The following is a 17,348-nucleotide window of genomic DNA, read 5'->3' as shown; positions in this document are numbered from 1 at the left end:
TATTAAAATTCTTTGAGCGAGTCAACAAGCATGTGGACAAAGGAGATCCAGTCATATAGTGTATGTGGACTTTCAGAAAGCCTTTGACAAGGTTCCTCACCAAAGGCTCTTAAGCAAAGTGAGCAGTCATTGGATGAGAGGAATGGTCCTCTCATGGATCAGTAACTGTTTAAAAGATAGGAAACAAAGGGTAGGAATAAATGGTGAGTTTTCACAATGGAAAGAGGTAAATAGCAGGGTCTCACAAAGATCTGTACTGGGACTTATGCTGTTCAACATATTCATAAATGATGTGGAAAAGGAGGTGAACAATGAGGTGGCAAAGCTGGCAGAGGATACTAAACTACCCAACATAGTAAAGTCCAAAGCTAATTGCAAACAGTTACAAAGGGATCTCATTAAACTGGGTGACAGGGCAACAAAATGGCAGATGACATTCAGTGTTGGTAAGTCCAAAGTAATGCACATTGGAAAACAATCCCAACTATACATACAAAATGATGGGGTCTAAACTAGCTATTAACACTCAAGAAGTAGATTTTGGAGTCATTATGGGTAGCTCTCTGAAAACATCCACTCAATGTGCAGTGGCAGTCGAAAAAGGTAACAATGTTAGGAACCATTAGAAAAGGGATAGATAATAAGACAAAATATCATAATGCCACTATATAAATCCATGGTTCACCCACATCTTGAATACTGCATGCAGTTCTGGTCGACTCATTTCAGAATATATTTGATTTGGAAAAGGTACAGAGAAGGGCAACAAAAATGATATGGGGTAGGGAACAGCTTCTATATGAAGAAAGATTTAGACGAGTGGGAATGTTCATCTTAGAAAAGAGATGATTAACCATTGATATGATAGAGGTCCATAAAATCATGAGTGGTGTAGAGAAACCAATTGTTATTTACCCCTTCATACAAGAACGAGGGTCACACAATGAAATTAATAGACAGCAGGTTAAAAACAAACATAAGGAAGTACGTCCGCACACAATTCACAGTCAATCTGTGGAACTCATTGCCAGAGGATGTTGTGAAGCCAAAAGTATAATTGGGTTAAAAAAAGAATTAGGTAAATTCATGTAGGATAGGTCCATCAATGGCTATGAGGCAAGATGGTCAGAGACGCAAAGCCATGTTCCAGGTGTCCCTAGCCTGTGACTGCCAGAAGCTGGGAGTGGATCACAGGGGATGGATCACTTGAAAATAGCTGTGTTCTGTTCATTCCCTTTGAAGCTTCTGGAAGCTGACTGCTGTCAGAAGAGAGGATACTGAGCTAGATGGACCATTGGTCTGACCCATTATGGCCATTCTTATATTCTTTTTTTTTTTTTTGCAACAGTAAATAAGGGAACATCATTCTGGGATATAGTAGTAGGAGTGTTGTAAGCAAGACAAGAAATAATTCTTCCACTCTACTCAGCACTGAAAAGGCCTCAACTGGAGTACTGTGTCCAGTTCTGGGTGACCACACTTCAGGAAGATGTGGACAAACTGGAGAAAGTCCAGAGGAGAGCAACAAAAATGATCAAAGGTCTAGAAAACATGACCTATGAGGAAAGACTGAAAAAATTGAGTGTTTAATCTGGAGAAAAGAAGACTAAGGGGAGACATGATGATAATCTTCAAGTATGTAAAAGGTTGTTAGAAAGAGAAGGATGGTAAACTTTTCTCCTTATCCACTGAGACTAGGACAAGTAGTAATGGGTTTAAATTGCAGCAAGGGAGATTTAGGTTAGACATTAGGAAACACTTCCAAACTGTTAAGGGTAGTTAAGCACTGAAACAAATTACCTAAGGAGGTTGTGGAGTTTTTAAGAATAGATAATACTTAGTTCTGCCTCAGTTCAGGAGGCTGGACTAGATGACCTATCGAGGTCCCTTTCAGTCCTACATTTATATGACTATGATCTGATCTTATGTATGAGAAGTATAGCATATAGTTCCCAAGATTACCTTGAGTAACAGAATGAATTTTCTGAGATTTTATAAGTAAATTTGTTAATTAGATTGGGAATTAAAATTAAAAGTGAGTTTAAAAGAGAACTGGATAAATTCATGGTGGTTAAGTCCATTAATGGCTATTACCCAGGACGGGTAAAGAATGGTGTCCCTAGCCTCTGTCTGTCAGAGGGTGGAGATGGATGGCAGGAGAGAGATCACTTGATCATTGCCTGTTAGGTTCACTCCCTCTGGGGCACCTGGCATTGGCCACTGTCGGTAGACAGGATACTGGGCTAGATGGACCTTTGGTCTGACCCGGTACGGCCTTTCTTATGTTCTTATGTTCTATGTTCTTTTAATAAATTTTGCGTAGTGACAGATTTTTCAGCTCCTAATCTCAATAAGATCACCACAAATTCTTCAAACTTCCCAAAAAGTTACTCATTTCACTATAGTGCAGTCTTGAGTTCACTTTTCCCCCCACAGAATTAATGGTGATTCTTTCTGTTATTCTTCATAATGGAAACTTTCTCCTTCAGTAGAGGCTGAAGGGTGCAATGTTCTACTTCAGAGAACTCCAAGAACTCCTCCCTTCTTTCAAAATGGTGATCATCTCCTATTGTTAATGGGACTAAAGCCACAGTGCCCTCACAGTTGGTGACCATTTTGAGAAGGGTACATTTTGTGTCTCTCATCGTTCTCAGTGGGATGGAGTGTCTCCAGCTTTTCACAGCATAGGGATGGACCATCTTCCCTGATGGTACCTGTTGGCTTCAGTCCCATTGACAACAATGAGAGAGGGCAGACATTTCGAACAGGAGTAACTGAAAATTTCAATTATTAAAATAAAAGAAAGACCATTAATCCCTAAATATCTTCTAAAAAACTACCCACTGAACATGACACACAAAATGAGTTACACCTAGCCAGGGACGGAAAACACAACAAAAAGAGGTTCTGTAAATACGTTAGGAACAAGAGAAAGATTAAGAAGGCGAGCTAATAGTGGATGACATCAAGAAGTGTTTAAAGCCTGGTTTGCTTCAATCCTCACTAAAACGGTTAATTGTGAACAGATACTAAACACAATATTAACAAGAAGGAAGATAAGCCAAAGTAGAGAAAGAATGGGTTAAAGAATATTTAGATAAGTTAGATAGTTAAAGAATATTTAGATAAATAAAAATCAGCAGGGCCTGATAACTTTCATCCTAGGGTACTTAAGGAACTACCTGAAAGAATCTCAGAACCGCTAGCGATTATCTTTGAAAACTCATGGAGGATTGGTGATGCCCCAGAGGACTGGAGAAAGGCAAACAAACAAACAGAGTATGTATCTTTGAAAAGGGGAACAAAGAAAACCCAGGGAATTATAGGCCAGTCAGCTCAACTTCTATACCTGGAGAGAAACTGGAATAAATTAAACAATTCTTAAACACCTAGAGGATAATATGGTAGCAAGCAATAGCCAGCATGAATGTGTCAAGGGAAAAAACAAAACAAAACAGGTTTGACAGACATAATTGCCTTCTTTGACAGGGTTACTGGCCGAGTGGATGGGAGGGGGGAGCAGTAGATGTGATATGTCTTGATTTTAGTAATGCTTCTGACATACTCCATCATGACATTCTCATAACCAAACTATGGATGTGTGGTCTAGATTAAATTACTACAAGGTGGGTGCACAACTGGTTGAAAGACAACACTCAAAGAGGATTTATCAATTGTTCATTGTCAAACCTTGAGGGCACATTATGTGGAGTCCCATAGAGAGGTCAGTCCTGGGTCTAGTACTATTCAGTATTTTCATTAGTGGAGAGTATGCTTATAAAAATCTGCAGATGACACCAAGCTGGGAGGGGTGCAAGCCCGTTGCAGGACAGGAAGCCCTTCAAACATCATACTTCGTGTCACAGTGAGTACTGAAAGCAGCCAACCTTCATAATTGGGAAAACAATGATTACACCCTATGTCTTGAATATCAATATTATACTGGGATCTGCTATTGCCAGTCAATTCAAAGCTATTTCCCTCTCCAATTATGCAGTCAATTGACAAAACCATGACATGGCTGCAGATGTTCAGGAACAGCTGTTTATACTGTTCAGGGCCAATATTTCTCAATACAACTGTATGAAACTACATGTGCATTTTCCCCGAGCTATCATATATACGGTCTTAGTGGGAACGAGCCATAGATGAGGACTGCCTGCTTTACAGTGGACTGAGAGCACATGGTATGGGGGCAAAAGGGTCTTTGAAGCTTTGTGACAATCATCTTTCCAGAAGGGTTGGATTGGCAATGATGTGTAACCTTGTTACTAGAATCTTGCTGATTGCACTCCAAGCCATTTGGACTCCCTGTTCAATTCACTGGGAAGTTTTTGAGGCAAGGCAGATGCAAGTGAAACTGAAAGAGGCTGTAAAAGTTGTGAATTTTAATAAAGGAAAGCCTAGTACAGGCCTCTTTGATATCTTACATAAAGAAATGGGTACTTGACATTGGCCTTTCTTACTCCATACTGAACTTCATTGGCTTTCACGTAGCGAAGTTTTTAATTGAGTGTTTGAGAAGCAACAATAGATTTTTCTTGATGCATTTGGCTCTGCTCTTGTGAATATTTCACTGACCAGCACTGGCTTGCTCTGAATGCTTCTCTTCAGGAGCAGAATTTTGTGCCCCTTATTGCTAACTGTCAGGGGGGCCTGGTTCAGTACCTGTATGGAAAAGGTTGAGAACCACTGTCTTAATCATATGAATACTGCATGGCGTCACCACCAGGCACTTAAACAATCTTAACTGTGCCCTATCTGTGCATTTGAAGAGCAGCAGTGAAAACTGCCAATTCTGATAATGCACCTCGTCACAGTGTTGCTAGGGAGAGTATGTGGTTAAGGAAAATGGGGTGAGCATAGGACATTCCGTCCTGACCCATGAAGTAATCCCTTTGCTTTGAATCATGTGATGATCACCTGCATCATCTTAGTCTGCAGAACTACATATATTCTTAGTGTCAATATTTTCAGAGCCTTTTAAAAATCTATTCACAACTATTGGCCTTGGTTTTCTGTGCCAATGAACGCCTCTCCCTTTTAACACATTCCATTCTTCTCTCCACCAATGGCAAACAACTTAAGTTGTTAAGACCCCATATTCCCTAACTGAAGCAAAGTTCAAGTATCCTACTATAAATATTAGACAGGCACTATCTCCTTGTTCTTCAGTTGCATTATCTGTCTGCCACCAGCCATCAGCATAATTTGAGTACCTTCCACATAAAAATCAACAGCAACAGCAACAGTTAAGTCCCTAGTGGATTTCATGGAACCTCTGGCTTTTCTTTTTGTGGTAAAAAGTCCAGTTGGGGTAGCGTTTTTGGTTTTGATTGTTTAGGTTTTCTTCATTAATTTTTTGGGGGAAGAGGTTTGTTGGGGTTGTTTTTTAGTAGAAGGGTGTGTGTCAATGTGGTGTGTCGTTCTTTGGACAGAAAGGCGTTTTTAAAGAGGAAAGTTTTGCATTGTTTCTCATGACACTCAGACTCTAGATTTACCTAATCACCTCTAGAAGTTCGTCCCATAGCTGGATCCCCACAACCAACACCAGAGATAAAATGGACTTAAATAAAGCAGGACCTCTGAGAAAAGACTGCTTCTAAAATCAAGCTTTTATGGAGAAGCAGTACCTAACTAACTGCTTCCTCCCTCGCAGAATTTCTCCATGACTGCACCAGATGAAGCCCCATAAAACTAACAACTGTGTTAAAACTTACAGCTCTTTTGAAAAATAATGCGTTTGTTTCTACCACGTGTTCCAAAATAATTATGTTGAAATATAAATAAAACTGATAGACCCTAAGGAATTCCCCTTAGAACAGTCCCCTTTGCAGGAAAAAAGGCAGGAAAGACAACATTACTCACCGTGGAAGCTGCAGCAAAGACTGGAGGAAAAGGGATTCCTGTATCTAGTGGGACCTGGGGCAGCTTTCCTGGCCCAGAGTGTAGCAGATCTCTGAGACTGGAGCCTTCAGCTTTGTTACTAGATGCAACTGGGCCCAACAAGAGACTATTAAACAATTTGGGGGTTAATGGAGAAACCTTTGTACTGGAGTTGAAGGAATCCAATCCAAAGGGCGAATGGGATTCTTTATTGAGCACCGATCTCAGGGATCCAGCTTCTGTAAGGAAGATAAATCACAACTGGGTGAGACAAACATCATTAAAGATCCACAAAAGGGAAAGTCCTGTGAAGAGGACTGTCGAAGTATTATCCTCCAATATAACATGGCTATAATCCTGTGACAAATCACAGTACAGTTTACCTGGATGTTAAGGCTCAAGAATGATATTGTACAATACTGGATGAGGCACTGAGGCGTCTTTTGCAAATTTAAGCATCCTGTTTCAGCTATGCCTCACCAACAGCCTTAATACATCGTGGTAGGTTAAGAATTTGAAGGGTCCAGTAGATGATTTGGACCTGAAGTATTTAATTTTTTATTTATTATTTTTATTATTATTTTTAATTATTAATTTACAAGGAACTGCACTCTTGTTTGAATCAGACGCTCACCAACTGATGCTTTCGCCTTCCAAATTAGTTCTGGATTCTTCTGAATGAACAAAACCCTTTTGCAGGATTTTAAATGCAGTAGAGAACACTACTGTTGATTAGGCCTATAGAACTAAGGAAACATTTGTAAACATGAAATTGAAAAGCGAAAACAGAAGAGATTTTCTGGGATTGTTAAAAAAACGTCTATCACGGATAACCATGAACAAAATATAAAATTGTGTGCTATAATTCCTGTACTTCTAGCTATGTACAGTATACAAGAGCTAGCCCAGCCTGTCTTGAGTGTAATGCTGCCTTTGTGAACAGGTCATACTCTTGACAGTTATATCCTGTAAGACATATTTCTGCAATGAAGCGTTTCTTTCCTGATGTGTAGGTAGGTAGGTAGGTAGGTGTGTGTGCGTGTGTGTGTGTTTAAAGTCTTCAACTGGAACACCCCTTCCTTAAGCATACCTTCAGCCTCTAGGTGCTTAGGAAATGCACTCTTTATATTGCAAGCCAAACACCAACATTAATTTTAGCACCAGTTTCCTTAAAGTAACTAATTCTTATCTGAAGTGAATGTTAATCAGACTTTACATCAGGAGATCATTTCTACATACTCTCACAGAAAAGACACAGCATATGTAACAGAATGGGTACTGGATAAATATGCCCACCCCTCCAGCCTCCCTCCCCGCTCCCATATCCCTCCAGCTCCTGCATGTATGTTACTTCACAATCTCTTTCAGGAGGTTTCTACATGGTTAACCCCTATTTAAAGAAAAAAGATCCAAAGAGGCAAGTGCAGAGGAACGACCCTGGTCTTCCCTAAGCACTAGGGACTCCCTTCAAGGATGGTAACCAAGCAGCACTCCTTTGCTCCCAAACATTAAGGGGGAGATCTTTTCCTCACCTTTTGTTTCTTCTTTTGCTTTTTGTGTTGCTAAATCTGCAAGCCAGTGCAAGGCTGATGAGGGGGATGTTTCTGGACACAGTGGCCTGCTAGATTTTGTTTCAGTGGGGTTGCTGGTTGGCGAGGTCTCTGTTTTTGCAGACTCCTCAGTTCTTCCATCTGTGGCCTCAGGTTTAGGATCAGTGTCCATTTCTAGCTGCCCCAACCCTACTGCCCCTGCCCCACTGGAGAAGGTGCCCTCACTTCCAGAGGCTGATGCACCAGGATTTATACTGGGAAGCTAAAAACAAAAAAGATCACACATGCTGCAGTCAAATGCTGACTTTGGGAAGGGAATTACATTTTTGATGGACTGGGGGAAAAAATTAACCAGACAACAACAACATGACATGGTGGGCTGAGATGCTGGTAGAAGGCTGAATATGTTTCATCTTAAAAGAATGTGGAGATTATTGATTTTCTAACTCCAAAGCCATGAAGATTCTTGAAATGGCTTGAAGACCTTCATGATTTGAATGTTCAGTGACCAATCAGATCTGTACTTTTATGAATGTTAATCTGGGACAGGCCTGTATGCATCCATCTCTATCACCTAGCACAGTGGAGCCAATAAATATGGAGATTGTGGGGAGTTGAGAAGGGCAAAGTAACATTGCAACAACTCCCCCCCTTTTTTTCTTATCCACTCATCAGCTCTTGCCACATGCTTAAACAGTCCTTGCTATAAAGAGCTCACCATTTATCATATGCCAAGGACAATGGGGTTCTGATACCTAACTGGGGTCTTTAAGTGCTACACTAACACATGAGGATATATTTATGAGCAGTCTTTTTGCATTACTTTGTGTTTTTATTTTATGGAATAGGCATCTCGGGATAGGTGCCCATAGTCCCATTTTAGAAATCTGAATAAATATTTCATACTGGCAATAAAACACAGGCACATATGAAATGCCAGATTGATCAGACCCACACTTCATCTAATCCAGCATTCACTGATTTAAACAAAGGTATTATACGATTTTCTATACTATTCTCAATCCCATTCCATTCCTGCAGCTTCACATTGAGTGGGGGTTTTCATTAAGTGAATAGGAAATAATAAATGCCTCTCTCTCATGTACTATTTTTCATCAGTAGATCTCAAATCACTTTACAAAGGTAAGCATCATTATCCCTCCAGTGGCCAAGTCAGGAATAGAACCAGAACTCCTGAGTTCCAGTCCAGTGCTCTATCCACTAGAGCAGTGCTTCTCAAAGTGGTGGTCTGCGGAACAGTGCCGGTCCACGGCGAGTTTCCTCATGAGAGCGTCGAATAGGATAATATGGCACCGGTCCCTGGCACATTGGGAAAAAAAATTGCCGGTTCCCCACATCAGATAGCTTGAGAAGCACTGCACTAGACCACACTGCCTCTTCACTGAGCTCTACAATGACACGCAGGTCCCTCTCCAGAGTTATTTAGTTTTAGACCATTGCAGTTTAATTTTTTCCCCACAACTTGCAGACATTGAGCTTCATTTGTCATCATGCTGCCCATTCACCTAGCGTGGTTAGGTCTCAACTTCCTAACAATCTTCTCTGACTTATTTAAATAACTGTTACAAGAAAATTTTGCTCTCTCACTACTCACTCCCCTTTCCAGATCATTAATAAAACGTATTAAACACTGGACTTATTACAGAACCTTGTGACACCCTGATGTTAATTTTCATCCTGGCAAAAGATTAACTATTTAATTCCACTCTGACTTATGACAGTACTGTAGCTTATTTCTCATTAATTATTATTTTCCTTGGCTGTCTCTTGAGTGGGACTTTATCAAAGGTCTTTTGAAAGTCTAAATAGTTACATCAACCGCTTCTCCTTTATCCACGACTGTATTGAAACAGTCAGAGAATTCTAACAGATCAGAGAGACAGTTTTTCTTTACAGACACTGTGATAGTTAGACTATTCTATCATGACCAAGGCTGCGAGTCTGTCACGGAGGTCACAGATTCTGTGACTTTCCATGACCTCTGTGACTTCTGCAGCGGCTGGTGCGCCTGGCCCGGGAGCTGCCCGTGTAACTCAGGCAGCCCTTGGGCCAGTCGCACTGGCCGCTGCTGGGGCAGTCTCGAGCCACCATGCTCCCCTCTCCCAGCAGCAGCATTAGTTTTGGTGTGGGAGGGGGCAGGGGAATGGGATGTGGTGAGGGCTCTGGACAGCACTTACTTTGGGGGGCTCCCCGGAAGCAGCAACATCCCTCAGCTCCTAGGCGGAGGCGTAGCCAGGCAGCTCTGCATGCTGCCTCTGCCTGCAGGCACTGCCCCTGCAGCTCTCATTGGCCGCGGTTCCCGGCCAATGGGAGCTGTGGAGCCAGTGCTTGGGGTGAAGACAGCACGTAGAGGTGCCTGGCCACGCCTCTGCCTAGGAGCTGAGGGAGGGGGATGTTGCCGCTTCCGGGGAGATGTGGAGCCAGGTAGGGAGCCTGCCAGACCTGTCAACTATCCCCATCCCCCCCACCAGCACCAGCAGAGGTCCCGGGCTGTGCATTGCCGCCCCGCTCCCCCCAAGCACCCGTGACACCCCCGGGCCACTCCCTAATATTTAGTCCGGGGTATATAGTGCAAGTCATGGACAGGTCACGGGCTGTGAATTTTTGTTTACTGCCCGTGGCCTGTCCATGATGTTTACTAAAAATACCCGTGACTAAAACATAGCCTTAATCATAACCAATAAAATATTATACTATTCTATTTTTAATTATTGTTTCAATCAATTTGCGAAGTACAGATATAACACGTACTAGTCTGCAATTCCCCAGGCTGCTCTCAGACATTTTTCTTAAATATAGGTACAACGTATTTGCCACCCTCCAATCCTCTAGGACTGTAGCTGTTTTTAATGAGAGATTACATATTTTTGCTAGGTGGCCTAGTGATTTATTTTAAATCATCAGTTTGTCCCAGCATCTTTTCTTCTGACACTTCTGTCTCTGATAGTACCTCACCTTTATTGCCAGAAAAGAGCAGGTTTGAAGCAAATATCTCTAATATGCACTGCAAAGAAGACTGACGCAAAGAAATCATTTAGCTTCTCAGCAATATCCTCATACTGTTTGGCACTTCTAATACGCCTCTCACATTTCCATGATGTACTTTATGCTCATGTTTAATGATTTCACTAAGGTCAGATTTTCAAATGTGGAAGGATTTGGTTGGCTCAAATAGCCTCTCTAATGTACCATTTAGCCATAATGGTTTATCCCTTGGCTTCTTCATTTCCTTTTTGTTCATCAGTACACGTGCCTTTTGAGACGTATTGTTTTTGTAAGTAGCATCTATGCCACCTCTAAAGTTAAAAGTAAAGGAAGTAAAAAACAGTCTTTTTGATTAGCCTTCTCATTTTATTGAAGTCTCCCTTCTTAAAATTTAGTGTCATTTTTTGATACCCTTTCTCCCCCTAGGATGCTGAAGCTACCTAATTATAATGTGGTCACTATCACTTAGTGGCTCAAGCTACTACTCCTTCTTGAATTAACTCATTTGTGTTACTTAGAATTAAGTAGAGAATAGTGTCTTCAAGAACTATCTATTCCAAGAAGCAGTCAATCATTTCAAGTGTCAAGAATTGTTTCTCAAAATTTTGTCCTGCTGTGCTATTTTGAAGTCCCCCATCATCATCATCATTATCCTGCTAATTTTATCAAAGAGACAGCAAAATCTATGCATATGTCAAATCAGCATAATATTTCAGAAAGCCATGAGAAATAAAGGAAATGCATTACGGCATATTCCCCATTGTACTTTTCCTTCAAGGTTTCGGCAGAGATACCATAAGTCTTTTACCATAACTTCTACAGAAGAAAAAACAAGCCTAGCACAGACATCCAGCTAGCAAAGATTGGGCACGACATGCTCCTCACCTCAACAAGTTTCTGGGTGCCAGCAGTAGCGATGCTCTGCGATAATCCTGATTGAGTCAAGACATCCAGCAGAAACCACTGAGATTCTAAGCCCCAGGTTATACAGAGGTCAGACTAAATGATCTAATGGCCCCTTTTGGCCTTAAAATCTATGAATGCAATATCCAGTGTCCACAAAGGTCAAGAACAAGAATTCTATCCACGGATTTCCAGCTCACGTACCTGTGACATCCCATTTGTGACAGCAGGTCTCAACACAGATTTGTTTTGCCGGTTAATACATGGACAGTTAGCTTTAATTCCCCATTTGCCTCTGGCTGCATGTACCATGTCTCCTATATTGTAAAGAGCTAGGAAGAAAGTTACAAGTTTTAGTACATATGTCCATAAAAACTATAAAGTGAGGCCTTGACTGAACTTCAGGACCAGTTTTTCCCCCTAGTCACAACAAGAATCCTAAATTTTAAGGCTTCATGATCAAGATACACGTGTTAATCTGATAGTGCTGCATAAGTATGTGCACATACGACTGCCTTTCAGAATCCAGTCAGAGATATCATTATAACACTGAATACTTATATTTTCCTTCAGAGGACAAGAGCACTAGTACCGTCCTCACAAATTAAACTGCATTTGGTTCATATCTTTTGAAAAGACTTCTGAAAATTAAAACAAGAGTCATGTGCTTCGTATCTGCAAATCTTAGGAGCAGCATATTGGAAATGTTTTATCACCTTGTATTAACAACTCATTCTTATCTGCACTATTTTTATCTTTTTCTCCCTACCTTCCTCCAAGAGAATGTCTTCCTCCCCCCCCCCCCCCATATTACCGCCTCCCTGATCCCTCCCAAATAAGGAGACAACTAGAAAACAAAACTATCACACCGCCTCCTCTCCTGCCTCCCAAAATAGGGAAGAAGATATCTGGAAACCAGAAGGAAGCTGTTCAAGTATTACCTGTTCCAGGGATGATCTGTGTTGGCATAAGATTCTCTGGTTCATGGGACTGCCCCTTTGCACACTTCAACCATGAGAAAACCTCCTCATCACCAATCTCCTCTGTCTCTGAAACGGACAGAACCAGATCATTTACTACTCTACAAAAGTCACTGAAGCTTTGCAGTGCAGCAAGCTGTTTCTGTATGTATTTCTTCACTGCAACAGTTAGCTCAAGTTAGGCCTGATTTATACTTAAAATTTAGATAGACATAACTACATTGCTCAGGGGGTGCATTTGGCATGGTTATGCTAACCTAACCTATGGTGTAGGCACACCTAGGTTGACAAAAGAATGCTTCCATCAACCTAGCTACCACAGTGACAGAAAAACTCCTTCCGTAACTGTAGAAAGCATCTGCACTACAGCACTACAAGAGCATTGCCACAGCGCTGTAGCTGTGCTGCTGTAACACAAGACTTGAATATACTTGTTACTCCACTCCAGCTAGCCCAGCTTGCATATCCTGATTGAGCAACCACACTACAAAACACTCACGTTGCAGAGAGTGATTTGATTAGCAGCTGATGAGCTGTTGTAACTCAAACTGCTGAATCCCCACAGCATTACTAGCTGTAATTTGCTTCCTCTGCACTACAGGAACCAGCTGGTTTGAGTTCAAAGCACTATTTAAGCTAGGTATTTCTGCATGTGGACAGCAGTCTGGTTAGTGGCAAAGCTAAGTTATCCCTTGAGCTAACAATGCAGTGAAGACAAACTCTATGTGACTATTTGTTGCTTCAGTTTAATCTCAGGGCTGCAAAGAACAATGGATTAACCACCTCCCAGTTTTGGTGAGCACAAAGTTTTGTGAAATGGTAACCCAGGGATCTGCAGTAAAAGTCAATCAGTACAGAACCCACATCAACTTCCTGGCTCCCACTTTGCCCACTCCAATTCATACAAAAACAAAGCTGCTAAATCATGTTGCTCTGAGCACAGCACCCCCCTTTAGATAGGTTCCAGCTTCTTATTCTAATCTTTAAAGCTCTTCATATTCTATCCCTTGCTGCTTAATTTGTCACACTCCCATTCCTCCAGTCAAAGATTGCCAGCCTTGCCCATCCATTTGTCTACTTCTTCCCTGCTGTGCCTTACACATAGAATACCTTCTTTGAACTAATTTACAAAGCAGCTACCCTTCCATCTTCAAATCTCTCAAAATCTACTGCCATGATACCTACCAGATGCCAGCCAACTAACCATGACTGGGTTGAAAGGCAGTCTGAGAGACAAGAAGTTTTATTTTAAAAGCCTCATTTTGAACCATCAAGTTGTGCCTACCATATCAGCCTATTTAACAGCAGGAATTTATAGTTACCCCACTCCTCTATCTCCCATTTCATACTCCACTCATTTCATCACATCTTAAATTTAATTGCAAGATCTTTTGGACACGGATAACATGTCTAGTCTGTTTGTATAGCACCTACCACAATAGAGACCTGTTCCCAACTGAAGCCTTTAGACACTACTCCAATACAAATGATTTATAAATAAATAAATATATATATATATATTATACACACACACACACACACACACACACACCAAATTTTAATTATTTATGCTTTTTTATTAAGTGTGAGAAGAATGCTTATTCAATGAAGGTTACACTAAGCAAATCATACCTTGGAGCAGCCACGCACAAAATCTGATTGTCTGCCCCTGGTGAGCACTGAAATATTTTACTCTCTTCACACAGAGAATGGGCACTTCTTACATGCCCAGGAATAAAATAGGATGTCACCATCCTTTGACTTCAGGGGGGAAAGAAAAAAAACCTCCGCCACAATGCAAAACTAATTATTAGAAACAGAAATTGCTATACTGGAATGGATCAGTGGTCCATCTAGTCCAATATCCTCTCTCCAAAGATGGTCAGTTCAGATTCTTCAGGAAAAGGTGCAAAAAACCCTGTAGAAGACAGCTATGGAATAATCTGCCCATAGGTAGTTTCTTGCTAACCCCCTCACTGTTACAGGTTTATTTATATTCTAAAGCTTCAGGGTTTATATTGCTTCCAAAACTCTTGATTTTTATTTATTTTAATCTGCTAAACCAGGGGTAGGAAAACTTTTTGGCCCGACGGCCACATCTGGGTTGGGAAATTGTATGCAGGGCCATGAATGTAGGACTGGGGCAGGGGGTTGGGGTGTGGGAGGGAGTGTGGAGTGTGAGAGGGGGTGCGGTATGCAGGAAGGGGTTCAGGACAGGGGGTTGGAGTGCAGGAGGGGTGCAGCAGGGGGCTCAAGGCAAGGGGTTGGGGGCTCAGGGCAGGGGGCTTGGGGGCAGGAGGAGTTCGGGGTGCAGGCTCCGGCCCAGCCCCACTTACCTCGAGCAGCTCCGGGGTGGCAATGGTGCGCAGCGGGGCTAAGGCAGGCTCTCTGCCTGCCCTGGCCCTGCACCACTCCCGTAAGCGGCAAGCATGTCTGGCAGTGGCTCCTGGGGGTGGGGTGGGGCAAGCAGCTCTGTCGTGCATTTCCCTCACCTGTGGGTACCGCCCCTGAAGCTCCCATTGGCCACGGTTCCCCGTTCCCAGCCAATGGGAGCTGTGGGGGGGCGATGTCTGCAGGTGAGGGCAGCGCACTGAGCCCTTTGCACCCCCGCCCCCGTGGGCCGCAGGGATGTGGTGCTGCCCACTTCTGGGAGCAGCGCAGGGCCAGGGCAGGCAGGGATCCTGCCTTAGGCCCGCTTGCCAGGGGGCTGGCAATCCCGCGGGCCATACTGAAATCCCTGACAGGCTGCATCCGGCCTACGGGCCGTAGTTTGCCCTCCCCTATGCTAAACCTCTTTGCCTCGTGGACTTGTGGCAATCAGTTTCACAGGCTAATTTTGTTTTATATAAAAAAAAATATTTCCTTGTATCCATTTTAAACTTGCTGCCTTTAAATTTCAATGCCCCCTTGTTTTAGAGAAGAGCCAGTAGGCCCTCCATTCCTCTGACCATCTTATTTCCTATGAGGAGACAGGAAGAGATTGGCTTGTTCAGCCTAACAAAAAGAGAGTGAGAAGGAATACAATTGTTCTCTATAAATATATTGGGGGTGGGAAGGGGATAAACACCAGGGAGGGTGAAGAGTTATTTAAGCTTAAGAACAATGTTGGCACAAGAACAAAGGAGTATAAACTGTCCATGAAAAAATTCAGCCTGGAAATTAAAAGGAGGTTTTTAACCATCAGAAGAGTGAGGTTCTGGAACAACCTCCCAATAGAAGTTGATGGGGGAGGGAACAACTTACTTAGTTTTAAGAGAGAGCTGGACAAATTTGTGAGTGGGATTGTATGATGGGGTTCCTTGTGATGGGGGCGGGGGAGGGGAAAGCAGGGCTTAGAAGTCTTTGAGGTCCCTTCCCTCTTATGTCCCTAAATCTCATGCGGCAGCCAGTCACCTGCAGGGGTCAGGTCAGGAAAGGTTCCCCCCCCACACACACACAATGTATCCTGTTGGTTTTTTTTGTCTCCTTCCTCTGATGCACCAGAGATGGCCTCAGCTGGAGATGGGACTTTTGACGTGGCACCAAACATTCTCACAGTCACATGTTCAGGATCTAATTGTTTGCCATATGTGGGGTCATGAAGGCATTTTCCCCTTGGTAATGATTGGTAGTGACCTTGGGAGGTTTTCACCTTCCTCTGCAGCATGTGGGTCACTTGACAGGATTATCTGAGTATAACTCAATTAATTTCCTGACTCTGCAGGGGCCTCAGGCACTGTGCAGCTTGGATCCTCCTATTCTCTGCTTTTGGCACATAATAGTTTAGTCTCCTGTAGGCGAAGATATTTTGGTTGTTAGGTTTAGTGTGCAGGTCCTGGGTGGGGTTGGTGGCCTGTGATATACGAAGGTCAAATTAGATGATCTGTGCTGTTACGACTGCCGGCAGAGGCACTTTCGCCAGCTCATAGCAGTAGCGGATGCAGGCAGTGATCCAGGATGAAATCCTCTGAGCAGACACTGGGCAGCCTTTCATCCTGTCTGCCACTGCAACGAACAGCTGCGTTGACTTGCGAAACAGCTTTGTCCTGTCAATGTAGATGGCCAGCACCCTCCTGACGTCCAGGGCATGTAACCTGCGTTCCTATTCTGATTTATGAGGCTTCGGGAAGAAGACAAGTAAGTATATGTCGTGGCCGGTATGAAACTGGGAAACTACCTTGGGCAGGAATGCTGGGTGCAGCTGCAACTGCACCTTATCCTTGTAGAATACCATACAGGGTGGTTCTGAAGTAAGTGCCCTGATCTCAGACACCCTGTGTGCAGACGTTATCGCAACCAGGAACGAAACCTTCCAGGAAAGAAGAAGAGGAGAGCAGGAAGCCAGAGGCCCAAAGGGGGGCCCCCACGAGCTGCGACAGCACGAGATTCAAGTCCCCCTAGCACCCTGTGGTCCGAGGTGACCCACAACCAGATTGAATGGTAGGGACGAAGACGCTGAGGAAAGAACAAGGCAGATCTGGGGAGCTGACTGGAACGCACCTTGAGCGCACCTTCAAAATGAGCGCTTCTGGCCCCAAGATGCTTTGCCGGGCTGGGGTGCACGGGGGAGTGGGAGGAGGAAGGGTGACGATGACTAAAGCTTGTGTCTCTATCCCTTCTCCTTGCAGACCCCTGTCCAGGCTGCCAAGGCCTTGGCAGCGGCCGGAACTGCTTCCTCACTGATAGTGGCGTATGCAGACCCAGGGAGCGAAGGGTGGCCAGAGTGTCCTTTAGGCCATGCAGCCTTGCATCACTCTGCTCCACAAAGAGACCATTCTCATCAAATGGAAGATCTTGAATTGAGGCCGGCATTTCCTGCGACAGGCCAGCAGTCTGAAGCCAGGAGCTGCACCTCATGACCACTGCCAATGCAACCACCCTAGCAAGCAAGTCGGACACGTCCCACGCCATTTGGAGGGAGCATTTTGCTGCTGCAGTACCCTCCTCCACTAGGGTACCAAACTCCTGGGCCAAGTCCTGGGGTAGGGACTCCTTGAACTTATGGGAGTCCCAAGTTGCATCTGCCCAAAAGAGCCTTGTGGTT

General features: G+C 43.3%; 1 protein-coding gene across 1 annotated transcript in view; it reads right to left on the bottom strand.

Annotated features, from left to right (window-relative positions):
- KDM3B (lysine demethylase 3B) overlaps nt 1-17,348 on the bottom strand; it is a 120,497-nt gene that overhangs the window by 27,135 nt on the left and 76,014 nt on the right. The window contains exons 12-15 of the mRNA XM_065409234.1: nt 12,287-12,394; nt 11,550-11,677; nt 7,419-7,698; nt 5,869-6,125 (exon numbers count right to left, since the gene is read on the bottom strand). Coding sequence (XP_065265306.1) covers nt 5,869-6,125; nt 7,419-7,698; nt 11,550-11,677; nt 12,287-12,394 — 773 coding nt within the window. The remainder of the gene's footprint in view (nt 1-5,868; nt 6,126-7,418; nt 7,699-11,549; nt 11,678-12,286; nt 12,395-17,348) is intronic.

This window comes from Emys orbicularis, chromosome 8 (assembly GCF_028017835.1).
Source record: "Emys orbicularis isolate rEmyOrb1 chromosome 8, rEmyOrb1.hap1, whole genome shotgun sequence".
NCBI lineage: Eukaryota > Metazoa > Chordata > Testudines > Emydidae > Emys > Emys orbicularis.
The sequence above is the reverse complement of the archived record's forward strand: the minus strand, read 5'-3'. Positions and strand labels throughout refer to the sequence as shown.